This window comes from Copidosoma floridanum, unplaced genomic scaffold (genome assembly GCF_036245765.1).
Source record: "Copidosoma floridanum isolate Cflo_tuat_1 unplaced genomic scaffold, Cflo_Japanese_pri ptg000030l, whole genome shotgun sequence".
NCBI lineage: Eukaryota > Metazoa > Arthropoda > Insecta > Hymenoptera > Encyrtidae > Copidosoma > Copidosoma floridanum.
The window spans coordinates 12,714,525-12,736,097 of record NW_028321907.1 but is presented as its reverse complement, the minus strand read 5'-3'; the positions used below and the strand labels follow the sequence as shown (position 1 = coordinate 12,736,097).

Here is a 21,573-nt window from a genome sequence, read left to right as displayed (position 1 = left end):
AAAATAGTATTAAGCCACGAGGCGGCGGCGCCTTGGAAATTATACGCTGGAGGTATTTCTAGATTTTCGCGGGATGAAATATCTGTGGTGGAGAGCATGTACATAGCCTTTTCGTACTTTGGGGGTTGAACTGGGAGATCAGAAGCGCACGACGAGGGGAAGGAATATTTTCTCCCTAGTCGTAATGATGGTGTATGATCATATTAGTTACAAGAGCTCACACAATGAGACAAAGGGACCCCTATGTTCCCATTGCAAAACTGTATGTGTATGTCCAATTGGCGTAAATTGGACAAAGTAGCGGTGGTTGCGACGAAAAATCACATTTACCACGCAACGTCGGTACCACGCTTATACAAAAGCGAAAAAGCTCCCGCGGTGATTTGGTATTCGAGCTCTTTCCCCCTCGCAGTCGGCCTTTCATTACACCGTACACCACAAGTACTCGTCACCGGTGGCATGGGCCGTGCGCTCCATTACACTGGCTTTAAAACGAAAGATCACCGACAATCAACGGGAACTCCCAAGAAATGCATATACCGAATAGACGTACACTTGAATCATATTTATACACTCCCAAATGAGGATGCCGAAGCGGAAAAAAATCGACGTGGGCCAAAAACACGCGTGTACTCGAGCGCTGCTCGAGAGTCTCGTAACGATCCACTTGGGTGCAGCTTTTTTTTTTTTTTTTCCCCCGCAACAGACACGCTCAGAGTGAACCGATCGGTGTACCGGTTCAGGAGACGAGACCGTCGGCGCCGAGCTCTTCCGCGGGCGACTCCCTGATGACGCTCGCCCCGACGCCAGAAGCGCCCGTAGCCGCCAGCTTCTCCAGGGCGTGAGTCAGGCGCTTCTTCAACTTGGCGAGGTCGCGCTGGGACTCGAATTTGTTGCCGTGGCTCGTCGGCTGGTGGCCCTCGGCGTCGTTCCCACCTTTGCCCGAGAGCGACCGGTTTAGCGCGGCCAGCGACGCGTCCGTCACTTCCTCCCAGTCCTGAAAGCAGAGGAAGAGAAACATGTGGGTTGTGACTGCATTACGTTCAATCACACAAAATTACGTTTACACGCCCGATGAAGGTGCAGCGCTTTTTCGTTTCCAACTGCCATCCGGACCTAAATACCACGAACATATGGGCAGAAATATACCTACCGATCGACTTTGCGCAAAGTTACACTTTACGTACGAACACAATTGAGTTCATTTTTTCCGCTTCGACTCTCGATGGTGATTAGTTGAAGAAACGCGCGAATAAGAATCAAAAGTATGCGCTCTAGATGATTAAAAAGGCTGTGCAATGAACCCGTAGAAAGAGAGCCCTTAATTAACGATCCGCCGATTTTTTTTGCGGCCACACTGTACATGTGTATATATATATATATATATATACACGTATCGGAGCTGCGATGGAGAGACTATTAAGTGCACAGCCAACTGCGAGCAAGTGTGTAAAACTCGCCAAGGCCGCGAGGCGGAGTGGAGAACGTTTCTTTCCCTTTCGGCGGTCCAAAGAATAGAGCAGCGCGTAGCAAGGGGATGGGGGTGACGATTAAAATAAGCCAGGGGTGGTGGGATAAGCGCAAAAATCAATGAAATCGGTGATTGCGAGCTCGCGTATAACTATTGCGATGCTGCTCGGGATTTGAGGGCAAGAAGATGGTGCTTTTGTTACGTGGGTTGCGAGGATAATTCTTTGAGCTGATGGTTACTGCTTTGGATTTGGTTTTTGTTTGCGGTGGCTTGCGGAGGGAAGGAGTCATCTGTGAAAACCAAAGCAATTGGATTTTGTAAAGTGTACCGGAGAATGAAAAAAAAGGAGAGTTACGTTTAAAAGGTAAAGGCAAAAGAAGACGAATAGTAAGGAATGATGATTCAGTTGGATGAAAAAGAAAAAAATTAGTATTCACGGTAGATATTTAATCGCAGCGAACTCAAAAAAGACATCGTTATGACTCGTGTACCGATTGTTGGTTGAAAATGACATCGATGTCTTTTGTAAAAATTAATGCACACGCATTTATACATGTATGATCCAGAACTCGCACGGTGCAAAAAGTAAGATCTGATTAGTACCGTATGTAAAATAAAACGCAAAAAAAGAGAAAAAAAAAAAAAGACGGTAAGTATCGGTGAGTAGCTCATACGAGAAGCTAAATATAGTAGAGGAAGCTGGTATAAAAGTACTTCTAATAATAGAAACGTACAAGAAATGGATATACATATACATACGGTATAACCCACAAGTAGCATGTATATACGTATGTAGTACACATTACAAACACAAATAACGTACCGTATCAAAGTTCGTTAGCACCATCGCGGGAGCAAAAGGACATCGTACAATATACACATGTATATTACATACCCACGGGTGTATACAATAAAAGGCAACTGCGGTCCAGCTGTATCGACGATAAGAGCCTGCACAATGCCACGTTGTAAAGTAAATCGTGTATAGTACTCGCACGCTTATAAAAGACGCGCACACTCGAATAAAACGATCGCAGCACCGGTTGTATTTACGTATGTACGTGTGGGTGTATATTATTATGTGCGCGCGTGCAAACAAAAATGGTACTCATAACGTGTAAGTATATATACATAATATACACGTGTATACGAGGCAAGGTCGTTTCTTGAGCTTTCGTGCGTGTGTATGATGTATATATATACGTGCGTGTACGAGGTATATACATATACGTACGAGGTCGTCTCGATGCTGGGGCTCGAAGGATAGGGCTCCCTCGACCATATTGTAGGTGTCCTCCGGCAGGTTCAACTTCAGTATCTGTAGTACGAGATTCAGCGAGCTCCTGAGCTCGTACGCGGCTTGCTTTTGTTCCTGCAATCAAACGATGGATATGTATACCCTGCACCGAGTACACACACCTTGCGAATCGCTCTTATCGACTCGAGGGAAAAGATAGCGCTATCTCGAACTTGTTGAGAAAAAAAAACTTGCCATCTCTTGATTTTTTTTTTTTTTTTTTTTTTTGCACCGTTTATCGTTCCGTTTGAGGTAAACATAAACTTCCTATGTGTAGACGATGAATCTCATTAAAATCCGATTGCGTAGGCATATATTTATTTTCAACGCAATTTTGAAAAAAAAAAACGTGAGTGGGAACCGACTCCAAGCTTATAGTCAGTTTTGTACTCGAGGACAATTTCATATCTGTCATACGGTCGAACTCTCTCTCTCTTTTATCTGACCTTTTTGATAGACTAAAGAAGGAAAACAATTTCATACACTTGGCAACATTTTATTTTATTTTATTTTATTTTTTCTTAAAGTCGTCAACGACCTGCAATACATACCTCTTTATTCCTTCAAGAAACAATCCTAGTGGCTATGTGTATATATGTAGCAAAATACTTGCTATACTCTTATACCTCCTTTCCTGGTCATCAATTATCGTTGTATAACATTTTTTTATTCATAATACCAACAAATTCGAGATAGCGCTTTTTTCATCGGACCATATAATTAAGCTCGGCCACGGCAGATTTAATTAAAAAAAAAAAAAAAAAAAAAAAAAAAACACACAATCCAAAATACACTAACTTATAAAAAAAAGGATGTTGCCCACGAACATAAAAAAAACAACCAAAATCTTCTTTTGCTCACAAAAATCCAGACTCTCGATCTCGACGAGAGAGCCTTAAAATCGCTGAGAACCGTATTACCTTTAAATTTTCGTGCATACAGGTACTACATGAAACAGCGATGCACCTCAAAACGGCACGAGGAGCTATCAAATCCGCGTTTTTTTTTTTTTTTTAATGCAACACACGCATGGTACTTATACCTCTGGCGTAAAAACTTTATTATCCAAAGCCAAGCTCCATTAGTATTAAATGGCTAAATTTTTGGCTCTTACGCTCAAGTCGTTAAATACACGTGTACGGGCGTATAAACCCGGTGAAATTGAAGGAACTTTTTTTTTTCTTTTTTTTCCTGTTTGCAGATTTTTTGTTTCTTACAAGGTTAATGCCGCGACGAGCGTCGACTCGTTTGCGTAATCGCGCCCGTGATTACTCGGCCCGTGAGAATGAGCCACCGTACGGTGTAATATCGTTGCGCGTCCGCAACATTGATCGCCGCGTACGAAGAGCGTATACATAATTGGATTTCCAAGTGAGACGACGGATAATATATTTTTTTCTCTTTTTCTTCTTCATTTTTAACAACCAAACTCTGGTTGGGAAAAACGTTTTTTTTTTTTGTACACGATTTTGGCAACGCTATTTTGGCATAATATTTACCACTATGTTGAAAAAATAAATCACAGCACGATCGAGAATATTCCTTCACCGATTCTCGAGTCCAGTGGCAGCGCGATACAAGTGGGTGAAAAAAAAAGTAAAATAAACGAGGGGGGGGGGAGAGAAAAAGCGAGCAATTACCGCTCGCGCGGCTTCTATCTGGTCGAGGTGCGCGAAGATCGCGCGATACGTGGAGTCGAGCAGGGCCGGGAGTCCGGTAGCGTCGAGCGATCTCGAATTCCGCTCCCTCATGCCGCGCAGCATTCTCTTCTCGATGTTTCTCAACTGGGTCGTCAGCAGGCCGATCTCCTTCTGCGCTCCCCATCGTCGTCGTTGTTGTTGTGCAGCGGTGGCAGTAGCGCATTAGTGGGGGTCGTATCGGCGGTGGCGGCACATGCAAAGGCATTTCGAGAGAAAATAAAAGCGAAGAAGGAACGAGAGAAAAACGAGGCTAATTAATCGCCCGATGATAAATCGCGAAACTCCGTACCCATATACACCAAATGCGCTATGTATAGTCTTTAATCGTCATCGCCGTCGTTGCACGGGCTCTTGTTTCCTCCTTATTTTCTTTGCGTCGTGTGATATAACAATAATTATAATAATGATAATACAGACTGGTACGCGCGTGTGTTGGTGAGGAATCGGCCAGGCTGTCTCGCAAGTATACAGTCAACGATGTTTATTCGGACTTTGGGCGACGCGACGGCTACTCTTGAATCTCCGATGCCGCGCAACCGATTTTTCCCTTCGACGGCTCTCGAGATGAATCGGCGCGACGTTGCTCGCCGACCGTTTTTATGTAACAGCATTGACGAGACGGCGCGTTAGCTGCACGTTTGTTTGTTTGTTTATGGTCTGGTGCGTTTGAGAAAATCGTTTTGCTCCGATTGATATTATACAGAGAGATTATTCGATACTCGAGTTCCGTGAGCACGGTACTGTTGCTCTCAATATGCTTGAACAAGATATAAAGTTATTTTCATACGATTGGGTACTCGTTTACGCGCACAGTTTCTTGCTATTCCCGATACCGATTTTTACCGATTTTTACAAAAAAAAAGTCTTTGTCGATGTATATTATCTTTTATGATACCTAGAAAAAAGTTGTCCCAAGTGCACGTTTAAACTCACCAAGGCAGCCCTCGCCCTGAGCCTCGCCTCAAAGTGCGCGTCCATGTTGTCCTGGACGAGTTTCAGATGTTGCTGGCTGAGCCCACAGCTGAGCTTCTCAGCTGTTTTGGGGGACTTGTCCTTGAGCCGCGCGATCAGCATCTCAAAGACCAAAGGCACGGCCAGGGCGTCGCTCGACTGGATGCGGTAGCGGTTCTGCATGGCCCCGGTGGCTGCCAGCAGCGTGACCACCTGGCCGGACCTGGAGTGCTGCAGTCCCAGAGAGTTCGTGATCTGGCGCGACTGGAACTCGCCAACGAATTCTGAGAAGCCGAGCGTACACCGGGACTGCATATTGTGTTTGTGCCTCATTAAGAGTTAATTGCGATTTTTCGTGCCAGCTCGAGGTTTTTGCTCGATAGGGTGGGGAGAAGGGAAGGAGGAATGCACGGTATATAGGATGGTTGCTTGATTGTTGCAGCTTGTGGAGCTGCGAGAGGTTGTGCTTTTTTTACACGAGACCCTTTTTTTTCCTTCGTACCGTTGATTGAAAAATTTGTGTCGTAATTTATGCGATCGGCATCGAAACGATATTGGGCTCGGGAACAAAGGCCCGATGTTGCGCGAGACTTCCGATAGTCCGCAAATAAAGACATCAACGTGTGCTTTTTTTTTTTCTTTTGCACGACTGTCGAATTTGTCGGGATAAAATGTACGTATTCAAATTCAATTTTTTTTTGTTTCGTTTCCATTATACCTTGATAAAGTCTTCTTAAAAAAAAAAACCTAATTCAATGTTGGTGAAATAATAGCAAACAAATACTCCACTTGCTACGTTTGATCAAACAACTCGTTTCGTTCATACAACGATTATTTAAGATGTATAAGGCCTCGGTCGATTAATCATTCGACTCGCACACCCTCTCATTTCCGGTCTCTTTCCAAACTCGTAGAAAAAAAAAAAAAGTAACCCCACAACTGTTGTTACAAAACCACCCAGGGCGACGATATTAATCACCATCACGAGAACATCCCAAACACTGATCCCGATCCCAGATCCTCGTCACGATGAAGATCCGGGCGTGCTATCAAAACAAACACTACATTTGTACCGATCAAAGGGAAAAAAGGGGGCCAGCAAACTCCACCGATCGACCGATGAATCGAAGGATATACCTGGAAATATCTGACTGAAGCTGAGGACGGGCTCGGTGCTTTTGATCGTGAGGCTAAAGGGCGCGCTCGTCTCGGCCGGGCAGGGTCTCAGCAGCATCCGCAACGGCACCTTCACGCTCTTATCCGCCACGCGTATTTGGCCCTTTTCGTTCTCATAGCTCGCGTAGACCGTCACCTCCGGCGCGATCGGGGGCTCATTGCCCTTCAAGTACACCCTCGTCACCCAAGTGTACCTTTCACCTGAAATTTCATTTTTTTTTTTTTTTTCCACTAAACGTATCCTCCCCCCTATAGGATATGCATCAGCTCACATAGGTTGGACAGCTCGAGGGTGTCGTCGGTGACGGCGAGGGGACTCTCGGCCACGACGAACAGCTGCAGCTCCCGCACGACAGTGTAAGTCGACAGTTCGAGCTCGATCTTGCACATCGTGGAGCTCCCAGTGTCCCTCGCCTCTTCTCCGGCCTCCGGTGACGGCAGTAGGTCGGGGGAGACGTGCGCGCTCACAGTCAGCTCGGCGTCCACCGCTGCGTTTGCCACCTGGGGGCCGTCTGAGACCAAGGATTGTCGTTTAAGAGTACTCTTCTTCTTTGGATTTTTTTTTTTTATTTATTAAATATTTCGTTCTATAAAGCTTTTAAACTGCAGTTATTGAGCCACGTATACACGTACTGGTGCGATGGAGACGAATCACGCGTGTGACAAGTTGATTAGGTTGATGAAAAAAAAAAAAAACGCGCAGGTGCATCCGGCAATTGATTTCACTCGCAAAGAGAGAGAGAGGCAGTAGCGTGTATATATTATTATTATTATTATGTGTGCACAGCACAAAACCACGAGGGGGGGGGAGGAACAAAAAGTATGCGTCCCGATGTAATTAGCGAGCCAATTAATTAGAGCTCGGGAAAGATACACAGGCAATTACGATTTCCGAGACGCGTAGGTATTATACAACAACAACAATAATAGTATAAAAGTAACGTCGTTTTTCTCGCGCGTCCCTAATGAAGACGCCGTGGCCCTCGTCCCTGGCAGGATGTGAGGCAAAAAGAAAGAGAGGAGGAAGAGAAAAAAAAAAAAAAAAAAGGAAGGAATAGTCACCCGTGCCGGACGACTCCTTTCGCAATTTGCGCAGCTCGAGCAGCTCGTTCTCGGCGGCCACGTAATCGAAGCCCCGCCGGTTGACCGGTGGTACAATAAACAGGGACGGCTCCGAGCCTAGGTAGCAGACCTCCAGTCTACCGTCCTCCGACAGGATCACTATGGCACCTTCGAGGCTCTGTGGATTTTCATATGCGTTATTGTGTAAGTCACGCCCAAAGGGTTTTGCAGTGAAATACGAGTACATCATCGCGTGTTTTTGTGGAAATCATTCATTACTCGTGCTTGACCTTTTCTTACAGAAAACGCAAGTCAATCGCACTAAAGATGATGAAGATGAGTAATGATTGTGGTGGATATATGTACGGATATTCGCGACGATCGGTACGACCGTACGATGACTCGAGAAATGCTTTTGTGAAAATAGACTCTCGTATATATAGTCACGAGTGCTGTACAAATCTGTTGGGAAAACCCGGACGGACGGGCATAATCGCACAGCGGGATAATTTTGGCCCGTTGATCCGAGACAACGTGCATGTGTAATTTCTCTCGATAGACGGTACTTTTGTTTTTTTCCGAATATTTTTTTTCTTCTTTCTTTTAGTTTCTTTTCGAGCAATAAGTAACCCCCGACTCCCCGTTGAAATGGCTACGAACACGAGTAAAACTAAAACGTGAAACGACTCGTTTGGGGCCGAGGATTCGGAAAAGTGAAACTCACTCTCTCGAAACGAGTGCCGGCTCCTCCCCTGCACCGGGGAAATCTCCCCGGTTCCTCGAACAGCCGTGAAATCGAGCGACCCCCCCATGGCTCGAGTCCCAAATCTTGTACGAGAACCGCCTCTGCGCACCATATACACCCGCAATAATCGTTTGTGCCGCCGATATAGATGTAACTATGCGTGCACCGTGTATTTTGTACAATCGAAATCCCCGAAAAAGGTGTATGAACGTGTAAACAAGCAGGTATGGAAGTACTGGCTCACCTGCAGGTTGGCCCTGGCAACGGACACTGGGGCGAAAGGTAGCTGAGCCGACCACTTGAGGGTCGTGCCTTCGTAAATCATCAGCGTACTCGTGTCGGCCACCACCATCGTCATTAGCTTGCCGTCCGGCTCTGAAACAACAACAACAACAACAATGTTAGCGCGTCCACGTGTTGTTTGTTTGTTGTCCCAACTGCGTGTGTGGCTGATTTACGAGCATACGCCGATTTTTTGCCACTACTCGATCCATGCGAGCTTATACCGCGCAGCTTCCTCCGTTATTTATATAGACTTATTTCGTGGACACGCGTGTCTCTTTATCTCTCGAAAAATCTGAGAAACGAATCGACCTTATCTCGTGTTTTTCCCCCTTGAACTAACATAACAAGTACCATAATACTTTTCGAGAAATTCGTCCAAAGCACCCGGGGTTTAAATGCTCAAATGTTCAAAGGACTGCTCCGTTAAGATGTTATCGCTCGGTGCGTCAAGTAAATATACACGTAATATACGTGTTATAGGTGATATAACAAAAAAAACAGTAACAATCATCAATGATTATGTACCTATGACGTAGGCGAGGAAGCATAGCGGAGAGTATTCCAGCCTCTTTGCGGTCTTGATGGAGGTGCAGGAGTCTCCGAGGCAGTAGAGGGTCCGTTCGCCGAGTACGACTATGCCGACCTCGAAGCTGCTCAGAACGACCGCGTTTATGTCGATTATCGGCTCGCCGATGTTGTAGCTCCAGTCCGGCACGAGACCCTTGCGAGCGTCCTGGCCCTCCGAGTCCTCCTTTCTGCCGATCTCCGCGATGTTTTGGTACCTACTTGTTCATACAAAAACTGATCGTGAATAAACACTTACATCGCTATCATTGCTTGGAAGCTAAAAAAAAAAAAAAAGCTGCGTTCGCTGTATCACCATTGCATAGTAATGTTCACGTGGAATACCGATTTTTTCCCGTCTGTCTGTGCGGCTCGCTTTGTAGCTTATTCGTGTCTTTGAATCATCGCCCTCCAAGGGACACGGTCGTAAAGTTATAACCGACACCCAATGCTAATTGCAAGAGGCTTGGGACCGAATTTTCCTTTTTCCGCTCATAGTGTCGTAAATTTACGACTCACGGGGTAAAATCGCCGACACTCTCGAGCCGTAACCGTAAATGATGATTCGCAAAAGCGCAGCGAAGAGCGTATAAGGTCGAGGACAATGCAAATATTTGGAATAACCGAGAGGTGGCGGCTTTTTCTTTCTCTCTCTCGAGGGTCTCCTGACAGAGTGCAAAAAAAAAAAAAAAAAAAAAAAAAAAGGTGCAGAAATGGCAAGCAGCAGTGACCTGTAGCACTCGAGCACCCATCCAGAGTTGAGGGTGACAAAGACGTCGCTCCGCGCCACGTAGACCAGAGGCTCGGGCAGTAGGCGCCCCTTCAGCGAGCGGCTGAACGCGAAAATCTCCTGCTCGTAGAACATGAGCGTGCCGTCGAGGCACTGCACGCACAAAAAGTCCCGGCCCCTGGCACCACCGAACGGACCCACGGTCAGCGAGTACGGGAACCTCTTCAGCTGGTGCTCGTAGGCCACCTGCAGTTGGCACCTGTCGCCTGTATCAGAGAAACAAACGATTCAACCGATCATATACATACCGATCGTGCGATCGGTAACGAGTTCGGTTGCACAAGTCACGTTTATTGCGAAACGCGAGAGCTATGCATTTCAAGTGCATGCGTCTCTCGACGCATTGGTTACCATAAATAAAACAGCCAAGTTCCGTTAATTGGGGCGGGGAGGAGCCAACGTGATTACCTGATCGACGCGCATCCATGGGCAAAATGATCTCGTGTCAGCCGGTGGGACAAACTTGGAATGTATTTTGGTCGGGTCGGGTAGATCATCAAGATGACAGATCGGCGCTTTGTCCTTATCCCGATTTGATTAGCGTCGATTTGAACAAAAAAATAACAGCCAAGATATAAATGAATGCACGCTTGTGAAAACCTGGAGAAACCACGAGTCATCGCGTCTAATCGGGAAATAACAATTTTATGGGGCCATATACTTTTTTTTTCTTTGATTCGCGTGCAATTTCAAAACAATTCGTACGATGAGTTTCAAAGGTTTTTTTTTTCTTTTTTTTTTTCCACCCTCAGGATTAAAAGGGTGACGACCGTGGGCGGTGGCGTTTTTGCAAATCATGCGACTTTAATATCTCGATCAAAAAGCCCAAGTATAATTGAATATAATCATTATGTATGAAAAAAAAAGTATTGAGCTCTTTCCATCGATTGGATGTACATGAACTGAAAAACGAACGATTTTCCTGTCGAGCACTTGGGCGTATTTCCAGCTTGAAACAAAAAAAAAGAAGAAGTCAAATGAATCCGCCAATCGCTCAACAAAATAACGCCGTTCCCAATGTAGAACGTGTACTCGTAACTCTTGCAGCAGCTCTTGACTTTGCGATATTTTTTTTTTTTTTTTTTTCACGCTGTACGTAACAGTGATGCACGCGTTAACGCGGATAAATTTACGAGACAAGCTTACATGTATATATACCTACTCGCTTTGCCATGTTCGGCAAAAGCTCGGCTATGGACTGTTTGCCCGATGTCGAGTTTTTTCTTTGTTTTTGCTCTATTGATCTTTTTTTTCCCCTCGTATGTGCACTACACGTAAAAACCTTTCGTCACTTGGACGGATTTGGTCGTCAATCATAGCGCGACGATGAGAGAAATCTCCGTCATACACGCGACTAATTGTACACAAGGCTTGGACAATAGAATGTCGTGAAAAATATCCTAGTAGTCAGTCTCGTTGTGTAAAACAGCGGCGAAGCGTGCCATACTCTCAGTGAGCTATGGTGTCGTTCGATGTTTAGCATAAAAATGCTGTTCCAGAACGTGATCGGTATAGAAAACCTTTTGAGATGCTGTGTGTTGAGCACACCGGAGCTCAAACACTGTTCGTACACACCTCGTCGTGTGACATTATTGCGGCGCGTACCTATGACGCGCGAGGCCTGTCGTACACATACTCGCTGTTGCAACGCTGCAACTGACTTGTCTTATTTTTTGTACCAAATAATCACCTGTTTTGATTTTTTTAAATCTTACTGTACGGGATACGTAAAGTTCTTCTACAAAGAACGTTGTGTTGCAATATGATTAGACATTACACCATTATCTTGAATAATGAAAAAAAGGAACAAAAAATTATTTTATTGTTACGAGATCGGTAGAGGACCAAGTTGATAATACAACATGTACCATAGTGGTTGATGCAAAAACTTGACTTGATTGTAGCCCAATCCATTAAAATTTAAGCAATTAATTTTTGTATCATATCTTATTAAAGAATTAACAGTAGTAAAGTACTTTCCATTAAAAGGATACAACCTGCTAAATCTGTGATATCCGTAATGTCCAGTTAAGCCAAAAGTAACAGGAAAAAAAAAAAGAAAGTAAAGGGAGTAAAAAATATGGGTACTGACATTTGTCGAGTGTTTTTCTTTCTCAAGAGGTGTATTCAATGCACTCGAGGTTGCGGTTCCTTTCGGCGCATCTCCTCCAATAATACCAAGTAAGTGCAAGTACTGGCACGACAATGATCCTCTCGAGTGGAAGCCAAACAAAAAGAATCTCAAGAGAATAACCACGAAGAGGCTGCCTGTCTCTTTTTGCTTCGCAAAACTTTTGACATTTCCTTTAAGTTGGTTTTGCTCTTCAACGAGTCCACGTCTTTTTTTCATTACTGTTGTTTTCCAAACTGTGTTGGTGTACCAATTCTGTCCACGGCTGCAAGTTATGTCAAAAAAAGTTTCGACACAAACACCATCTTAAGGATCTGATGATGTTTCTCTATTGAAACCATATGGGAACACTTTTGGTTAAAGTAGATCTTTTCTTATTTTCGGATGTATAGGCAAATGACGCCAACAAACACGTGTCGCTTTTTCAATTGTTCACGCTTTGTTATTATAATCACAAGAACAATATAAATAGTAGATCAGTTTTGTTTATTCCCACCAACATTTTAGTCTTGAAGAGCAAATGTCACGAGCAGACATTGCCATGGTAGGCGCATCGGTTAGAACGATTCTTTCGACGAATGTCACATGATAAGATAAACGTGGCTTTGACCATTTTATTTATTGGTCTCATGAAACGTGAAACATAATCACAACTTACCATGTTCCACTGTGCCTTTCTTCAACGTAACCGTGTAGACAATCAGTTTTGTCGGTGTTAAAATGGCCAATCGCTCATCCTGAGATCCACTGTAATCGAAACACACAAATCGGTTGAAATAGTACTCAATGTACAAATATATACTATTTTTTTATTTCTTTTTTTTCCATCTCTGGCACTTACATGGTACAGGAAAAATACGTCATTCCCACCTGGTGCATAATAATCTACTACTCAACGATTATTTTTATACCGATTTTACCGATTTCATTCCTTATTCGCAAAAAGAGTGGATTATCCAAAAGATGCAATGAAACAAGAAATCCTATATGTAAACGCGTGTGACAAAAAAAAAAAAAAAAAATGAAATAAAATAAATCCACCGATCGTTAACTTTTTGATCGATCCGGAATACAATGACCGCTAAACCGCTCCTCTACGACTACATTCGCCTATACACCATGTATCATAATTTACGTGAAATGGATGAGGGGTGGGGGAGGGGGGGAGAAAAAAAAACAAAAAATCAACTCACGAGGTGAACTTGCCGGTCTGAACGCCGAGCACAGCGTCGGCCAGCTTGGCCTCGATCACGAGATCGGTGGACCTGTAGGGGCCGGGCGCCTTGGCCTCCTCGTCCCAACGATTGGCCGGCTCGTAGATCCTGAGGTAGCCATTATGGCTGGCTACGACGATCGCGTCCGTCCCCGCGTTGTTGTTATTATTATTACTGCTGTCCTTATCTAACGAGGAGGAAAATAATCCCCGAGCCACCAGCAAACCCTGCCCGTCGAACCGCTCCCTCAAATCGCCGCACTCCGTCCTCCACCACTCCTTTGTCTTGAAGAGCGACATTACGCACACGGGATTCCTCTCTCTCTCTCTCTACATACACGTAATGTCCATCCTCTCCTTTCCTCGACTCGCGGCTTCCTCGCACTTTATTCCTCGTTTCCCATTGTTGTGGTTGCCGTTGTTATTAATCTTGCAGCCTCTCTCTCTCCCCCTCGCGAGGAGCAACCCTCCCCCGAAAGGTATACAAGGTGCCCATCATACATACATACATATATACACATACGGGTGGTAAACGAGCCGGACCACCCTGAGCGCTACGCTGCGGCCGGCGCGCCTCCTCCCGCGAGAGGAGGAAGAGAAAATTGTGTCGAGCGAGAGGGAGGGAGGGAGAACTTGGTCCTGAGAACAACGGCAGGAGCAACAGCAAAGGAGGATATGTACACCTTACTCTCGCTCCTCTGCCGCACAGGTGTGCGTTTAATGTGGTCGCGAACTGTGCACGCCGACGACGTCGTCCTCGGGGCCATACGGGCACAATCGGTTGCCATGGGAGCCCCGCGCTCAAAACAATAGCCCGTCCAACCCCCCTCTCTCTCTATCTCTTTTTACCTCCCCCCCATCTTGTTCGCTTTCACCCACGCCGCACTTTAATTTGTATGAGGTCTTGTGCGTATATGCACATTACATATACGTAGGTGTACACGTTCAGCTAATCAAATCTCCCTAAAGTCCACTTTTTTTTTTTTTTTGGTGATTCACCGCCTACGAGTTGTAATTTTTCCCTTCCTCGTCGACGAGCTTGCAGGGGTGATGCCACCGTGGACGGCTTTCAGTTTTGTTGATCCCCCCACCCCCTTTTTTTCTATTGTGATACATGTATTAATAATGTTACACTCGAGGCTCGCGGTGGGAATTTCTTGATATGCGCTGCGCTGACTCATCGCCTTTTTTTTTTCTCTTGGCAACGGAAACGATGTCGTGAAATTTTACTTGTACCGTACGCTTTTTGTACATCACCTTATGTTGTATTTTAACAGTATAAATTTATGAATCGGGAAAAAATGGTGTGTACAGATGCGGGTAAATGCGCGTGGACAAGATAACTGCGCCGTTGAGACAACAAAAAGCACGATGATCCATAGCCACGCGACAATCGTATGCGTCGTATCGTCGTTTTTCATACGATATAAGATACATAAAATTGCAACAACTGCAAACTTCGATAAGTGAAAGTGGGTGAAGTCGATGTGTACTTGTATCGTGAAAAATTGTTTTCGCTCGCACGAGCGCGTTTGTTCGCAAAGCTAATTTTATTGTTACAGAGCTGCGATAGGCTTTTGATTTATTGTTCACGTGTATATAATATGCACACACCAATAATAAATGTTTGATGCTCCGAGTGGTACATTTTGAAAAATCGTCAATTGGTGCTGTTTTATTGAGCCGCAGAAAACTATTCTCGATCGGTTTTTTTTTTTTTTTTTTACGCTTGATGTTGAGGGAGGGGGAAGAGGCACAAGCTATAGATAAAATACGAGAAACGATTGGTTTTTTTTTGTTTTTTTCAGTACAAACCGACCAATAATTTTCCCAGTTAAATCGCAGACAACCGATTCTCAAACTCGCCATCCCGGCTGGTATCTGGAAAATTCGTACGCAAGGACCAACTCGTCTCCGTTAGTTTGAACTATAAGAAAACCGAGCCGTGCCATCAGAAACCATATACATTTGTACACAACACCACAACGCAAATTTTTTTTTTTTTCTCGAACTGTTTGTTGGAGAGGGTACCGAGTACGACGAATAATCATGATCGGCATCTCTTCCCATCCCTCCCAAGCGTACATGTATAACCAGGACACGCGCGAGAGACGCAGACGTCCTGTGCCACCTGCTGCGACGTAATTGCCCACGCGACTACGATACACATCCCGATCTCTCTAGAAGCTATACGCGGGAGTTATCATTTTCTCTCGTCCGGCTTTTTTTCCTCTCTCTCTCTGCTGTGCTCCTCGGCTGTTTGTTACACACGCGCGCTCCCGTCCTTACAAGCCGGGCTAATAAAGACTTCTCCTCCGTGGTGCTCCCGCTTCGACTCTTTCATCCGCCATACCACACCCCGGAGATGCTTGCCCGAGATTGCGGCTTATTCGTATGGTAATTTTACGAGCTCGCGAGATCGTGGGGACCATTGTGCGCCCTTATCGCCATTAAGGACGCTACCGGCTGTTTACCCTCCTTTTTTCTCCCCCTCCCTTACATTTTGCCGCTCGTTCGCGTCTCGATCCCATCTCTTTCTTTCTTTCTTTCTTTCTTTCTTTGACAGTGGAAATACCCCCTTTACTTACGTGAGACTCGTGATGTGCAATGTGACCAATCAAAGTGTATTAACATAGTGATGGCCTTAATTTCCACCCAATGGGAATGCTGCAACGAACGCCCACGACTACTCTCCCCTTATGCGTAACCCATTCTTTTGGAATTCGTGAAAAATAACACTCGTAGGATGGATCATGTATAATTAAAAGAAAATAACAAAAAGAGAGACACTACACATACACGATACTTTTGGCAATGCAACCTCACTATAAGATACCTCCTCGTAGTACTACTAAGATAAATCCTGGCCAATGGCTCTTTTACTCTTTGGCGGGATCCTGAAAACACACGTAAGATTTTATTCAAATCGTCGTATCGAGGAATAGCCAATGGTACGCGTTATGGGAGAAACATTGCAATAACCATTTGATCCACAAAACTTCGAGGAATAATATCCCGAGTGCAATAGAGGCGCCAACGAGCATCGCGCAAAAGGCAAAGTAGCACTCGCGAAGACCGACGCTGACGAATTTGCTGCGCCCGTTGCACGGAGGCCTCTTTGTGTACAGTCTAAGCATCTCCCTCGATTTCAATCCGGACTCCTCGATCTTTAACGAACTTTTTGAAATATGTATATACATATATTATATAAATATTGCGGCGCTTACAGGGCAAAAACAAACAAACAGCTCACTTGACCCTTATGATTTCGACGTAGGGCGATTGTTTGACGATGGTGAAAGTGGGATCGAAGTGCTCGATGAAGTACATCTCCCGGAAGCCGCACTTTTCGTCCTCCTCGAAGGTTTCCTGGATGATCTTGTAGGCAGGGCCGATTTCCATGAAAAACGCGAAAAAGCCCTCGCGCACGTGTCTTATCCCCTCGTCCGCCGACAGCCAATTGCTCGACTTGCCGGTTTTCGGCTCGATCTTTTGCTCGATGATGGCCCTTCTGATCGGATCTTTTTCCATCTGTTGGAGAGGGGAAAAACAAAAAAATAAAAAGAAAAGCTAATCAAACATGTGCTTTGTCTCTCACGTCAAAGTAATGCCGATTGTAGACGATATCTTGGGCGCCGCACTTGATCGGGCTGTCGAGGAGGTCCTTCAACGTGCCGATCGACGTGGTCGTGGATTGCAACAGCGCCACTATGTTGGCCGAGTAGGACGCGTAAAGATTCAAAATGGCCATGAGTAGCATAAGCACGACGATCCTCGACGACACCGTCAGCGGATTGCGCCCCGAGCCTGTACACGTGTATCCACATAAGCACGACGATGGATAACACATTATGGATAAACAACCAATAACCTTGCTGGGCAACGGCGCCGACAACGAGGAGCAAATCGTCGCTCAATGTGGGCGGTGGACAGTCGATCTCGCGGACGGTCCACTCCCAGCGCGTCGATACGACGAGCAGGGCGAAAATAACGAGCAGCAGGAGACCCACTGCCAGCCAGACGGACCGGCGGAAAGGGAGGGTGAACAGGTTGCTCACGAAGGACAGTGGTGGCTGCCGGAAGATGAAGGCCGCTCTGTACACGCAACGTGGAGCAAAGTTGGGTTTTTTTTTTTTTTTTTTTTTCATTTTCATCATTTCGGGGATGTTGGTTTTGATGGATGGATCTACGAAGAAAAGGGGGGAACGATGTAGATCGGTATCTCGTGTGTATATGTATAGGATGCCGATCACGATGAAAGTGTTTTTTTTTCCCCCCCCTCATATCTATAAACATACGATTGCGAAAGAGCACAAGTGACTTGTATTAAACGGCCGATTGATGAAAGTATGCCAGGTCACAGCGCGTGTAGCCTCAGAATCGGTATCATATGAAATGAAAAAAAAAACAAATAAATAGGTTCATACCACAATGGGACAAGTGAAAAATGTGTATATGTTTGTATACGTTACCTGGTGGGTGTGGACAGAGGCACGTAGTGAGCGTCGTTCCACCTCTCGTCGACGAGAAACATCGAGGTGCCGCCGATGTCGATTTCTCGCCGGCTCAGCTGGCCCATCATACCGTTCCAGGAGCCATTTTTGTCGCGGTATCCCCAACTGTTGACCGTACTCACGCTGATCCTGTTTACGTATACACACGCTCCATCAGATTGCCATCCACGCAATGTATACGTGTCAAATGTTTTTTGCGCGCTACTCTATAGCCCATAATTGTACATATTTATGTTCTCCAGGAATAAGAATCAATTGTTCATGGGTTTGATCGATTTGGTTTTCATATATATGGGGGATCGACTTCTCTCGCACCCTCCAAAGATCTCGACACGCATACAAAATATACGTATTGTACAAGAGAAGTCGAGATGACGACATATAGTGGATGATGATGCCGTTGTCGCTTGTTGTGGTCATCGGGATCCGCGCACTCGATGATAAATTTTTACGCCGGCCCGAGAGAAACTGACGGTTGATGGATGGGGGGCGCGAAAACACGCTGATTCACTTTCGCGCGGAACTAGAGCGAATCGGAATCAATTGGGCTTTGCTATTATTAGATGTATACGTGTGTATACGTAATGAGCCAGAGCGTTCCGATTTCGTGGCGTGTATTGCAAACGCGTGTACGGCATGTACGTGTACGTGGAAGCCGGTTACACTTGTACTTTGTTTCTTGCTGAGAAAACAATTCAATTACGTTAATTCGCCAAAGATATACGTATAAGATCATACAAATGTGCCACCGAGTCCGTGCGAGCTTGCAGTTACACTCGACGCAGTTTACGTACGAACCTGTTTTGCCCGAATTTATTTATTTGCTCTTCGGTGCTGCTGTGTATTGCAAATATATATGTATGCTCTACCGCGACCTGCAGAGTATTAATAATAATAAAAATCATTATTATTTCATTGTAATTACGTGTCGTTAAAAATGTTGATGTAGTTTTCACAAAAAACAAAAATGATTCCTCCTAACGGTTCGTGATCTTTGAGCACGTGCAGTTGGGTATTACAACAGAATTCACGGCTCGTTACAATAATAAACATATAATTATGTGTTGTATGTGAAACTTGTACTCGTGTATATCCCACTTACGTTGCGTTCATCGCGTAAACGAGGTGATGAAGCCACGCGTAATTGCACTTTGTGATGGTGTCCACGTGCTTGTCACGATAATCCGTCAGGTGATTCAGCGTATCCGGATTCGTTACCTACATGCGTGTGTGTAGATTATTAGTGCAACATTGGTATAAAATCGCACAATACGTACCACATTTAAATTTTACACCGTATAAGTTTATGTCACATTTTTTTTTTTTTTTTGTGTTCCATGTAAAATTGGTGCCAGATATATACGTAAAAATATTGGGTATAAATATAATATACATGTAAAAAACTTGAAAGGAAAAATAAAGCCCGCGAAACGCTCATCTTCGTACCACGATGCTCGACCTAAGGGGCGTCCGCTGCAAATTCCTGCGTCTCCGCGAAGCCACGTGCGTGTCCCGCAAGTCGATCCCACCCCCGTTGCTCCACGAGCCCCGCTGCTCGACCATCACCTCGTGGACCAAACTCGGCCGGTAGACGGAAGCTATTTCGCCACGATCTTCCGAAGGTATGTCCAAGAGGATCACCTCGCTGTCCGGGTACACGGCAAAGCGGCCAAAGGTGTCTATCGGGGTGGTGGTGGTCACGTTGCGAGAGTCTCGGAGGATGAGCCACTTGAGGGGCGCGGAGAACAATCCCGAGTCGTTTGCCTTTGCCAAATAAAACAACGGAATATTGAATTTACACAAATCACGCGGGCGCATAAATGTGTACATATATTATATATATATATACCTTTGTCAAAACCTGCAGGGACCAAGGGCAGTCGTAGTCGAGAAGGACGATCGTTTTGTGGGGCGCGAAGCGTCTCACGGTCTCGTCCAAGTGCCCTGGGTCCAGGTAATGGACGGCCGTGCCTCTTTTCGAGAGGGTCCTCGACAGCGCCACGACCTCGTCTGTGGAACAGTATTGTTTCAAATATGGGTCCTTTTTGTGCATCTGCCCCTTCCGTTGGGCAACCCCGTTCGGCCAAGGTGCCACTCGTGTAGTCGTTCGCGCGGGGCTGCGCAACGGTATAACGATACACTTGTGACTCACCCGTTTTAGCGCACAACAACGCGCTGATCGACGCGGCCGGGTAAAATAAACGGGTCGAGACCTCGGCGATGATATTTGCCGTCGACTCGCCGATCTCGTGGTAATGGTACGAGTCGCAGCTCGAGGACGAAACGATCGAGCTCACCAGCAGGACGGCCAAGAGCCTCCCGATGCTCGTCATCGCCGATTTATGTACCGATACTACCGATCGGCCAGGTTTTTTTTGTATATATGATATGTACTGCTCTCGATCCTTTGTAAAATTGATACGTAACGCAACGTTGGCGAAAGAGTCGCTATGTGACGAGGAAAAATGAGAGCTACCGGCTAAGCGATACATTGAGGGGGAAAAAAAAATAGAGTCTTATATTTAATTATGCAATAGCGTCGTTGAGGTAAGTATACATACAGTCTGCAAAGAGCGACGAAGGCTTAATTTTGGTACATGCGGCTTGAGAGCCGGCCTCCTTGGCAAATTGTGGATCTAGTTCTTACTGCGTAATGAACGGTACTTAATCGATCGATTGTGAGTATACAATTGTGTGTTGTCGATTGTCAATGCGCAATAACAACGGAGACGATGGCTATATTCATCTGAGCTGGTTATTTGTGTGATCGAGCCAACTAGTTGAACGCAAGGATTTTTTACTTACATGTTTTCCGTCGTAATTAAAAAAATGAAAACGAATATCAATGATTGGGAAGGATATATATTACCCAAATTGCGGGACTGCGAATAAGAGGGTATACATGTGTCGTATACGTAACTGGAGATAACAAGTCGACAAATTACACGTGCCAGGCTAGTAATTTTTTACTTGATGTTTACACATTGATTTCGCGAATTTGTGGATTACGGGATAAGAGTTTATCATGTGTATGTTTTGTGGATAGGGAGAATGTCGATGGAAGGACATGGTTAATAAATTATAAATCAAAGTAAACCATTATTACAATGAAATAATTCATTATATTTTACGAAGACAGACTTTAGTGTGCGTACAATAATTTTTTGTTCTTTTTACAATCAAAAATTAATTGACGCACTCTCGAAACGCTATTCGCCCTTGCCGCACGCTTGACCTCACTTACACTTTACGATTTTATTCCTTATAAGTACATAACAAAAAAAAGTCTGTCGTTTTATTTTACTTGCAAAATTTTCTTACGGTCACACAATAACTATAACCACGATCCACTCGACATTCCATGCACTTTATACTTTACACATAAAACATCATTTTACTCATGCACACAACTGTTCCCTGCAGCCTGCCATTTTTCAATGTTCTTTCGGCCATCGAGGGTTCCGTAATTATTGAAATAAACACGCTTTTAAACTAATTTGTGTGTGTGTAGTAAAAAAGTTTTAAAAAAGTCTTGTATACTAATTGTGTCTTAGTTATAATAAAATGACTGAATAACTAATGATTTGATGAATATAAAGCTGACAGGTAAAGTCATTACTTTACTGCAAAGTTTTTATTCATCAAAGGCTTCATAAAATTATTAGAAAATACCA

At 44.8% G+C, this 21,573-nt stretch overlaps 2 protein-coding genes across 2 annotated transcripts; both read right to left on the bottom strand.

The window, feature by feature from the left end:
• Positions 1 to 739: 739 nt before the first annotated feature.
• Positions 740 to 13,685, bottom strand: LOC106642659 (protein PTHB1). Its single transcript, XM_089596481.1, has 12 exons — positions 13,366 to 13,685; positions 12,831 to 12,919; positions 9,983 to 10,247; positions 9,213 to 9,469; positions 8,647 to 8,777; positions 7,658 to 7,835; positions 6,868 to 7,107; positions 6,557 to 6,796; positions 5,402 to 5,703; positions 4,409 to 4,579; positions 2,706 to 2,843; positions 740 to 997 (listed from the first exon to the last, which is right to left on the bottom strand). Exons 1-12 carry the CDS (start codon positions 13,683 to 13,685, stop codon positions 740 to 742), a joined length of 2,589 nt encoding a protein of 862 aa, XP_089452607.1.
• A 2,521-nt stretch (positions 13,686 to 16,206) lies between these two features.
• On the bottom strand, positions 16,207 to 19,477 carry LOC111643156 (ionotropic receptor 84a-like). The gene is made up of 8 exons (XM_089596990.1): positions 19,346 to 19,477; positions 19,002 to 19,117; positions 17,858 to 18,028; positions 17,257 to 17,480; positions 16,984 to 17,192; positions 16,639 to 16,916; positions 16,368 to 16,562; positions 16,207 to 16,282 (listed from the first exon to the last, which is right to left on the bottom strand). Exons 1-8 carry the CDS (start codon positions 19,460 to 19,462, stop codon positions 16,237 to 16,239), a joined length of 1,356 nt encoding a protein of 451 aa, XP_089453116.1. The 5' UTR covers positions 19,463 to 19,477; the 3' UTR covers positions 16,207 to 16,236.
• Between the last annotated feature and the right edge of the window lie 2,096 nt (positions 19,478 to 21,573).

Coding starts and splice junctions, on each gene's coding strand:
- LOC106642659 (XM_089596481.1), bottom strand. CDS start 13,685: ATGTCGCTCTTCAAGACAAAGGAGTGGTGGAGGACGGAGTGCGGCGAT. Junction 9,470..9,982: donor TGGGTGCTCGAGTGCTACAG/GTCACTGCTGCT, acceptor ATGAACAAGTAG/GTACCAAAACATCGCGGAGA. Junction 6,797..6,867: donor CCTCGAGCTGTCCAACCTAT/GTGAGCTGATGC, acceptor ATGAAATTTCAG/GTGAAAGGTACACTTGGGTG.
- LOC111643156 (XM_089596990.1), bottom strand. CDS start 19,462: ATGGTCGAGCAGCGGGGCTCGTGGAGCAACGGGGGTGGGATCGACTTG. Junction 16,917..16,983: donor ACAATCGGCATTACTTTGAC/GTGAGAGACAAA, acceptor CCTCTCCAACAG/ATGGAAAAAGATCCGATCAG. Junction 16,563..16,638: donor GTCGAAATCATAAGGGTCAA/GTGAGCTGTTTG, acceptor TATTTCAAAAAG/TTCGTTAAAGATCGAGGAGT.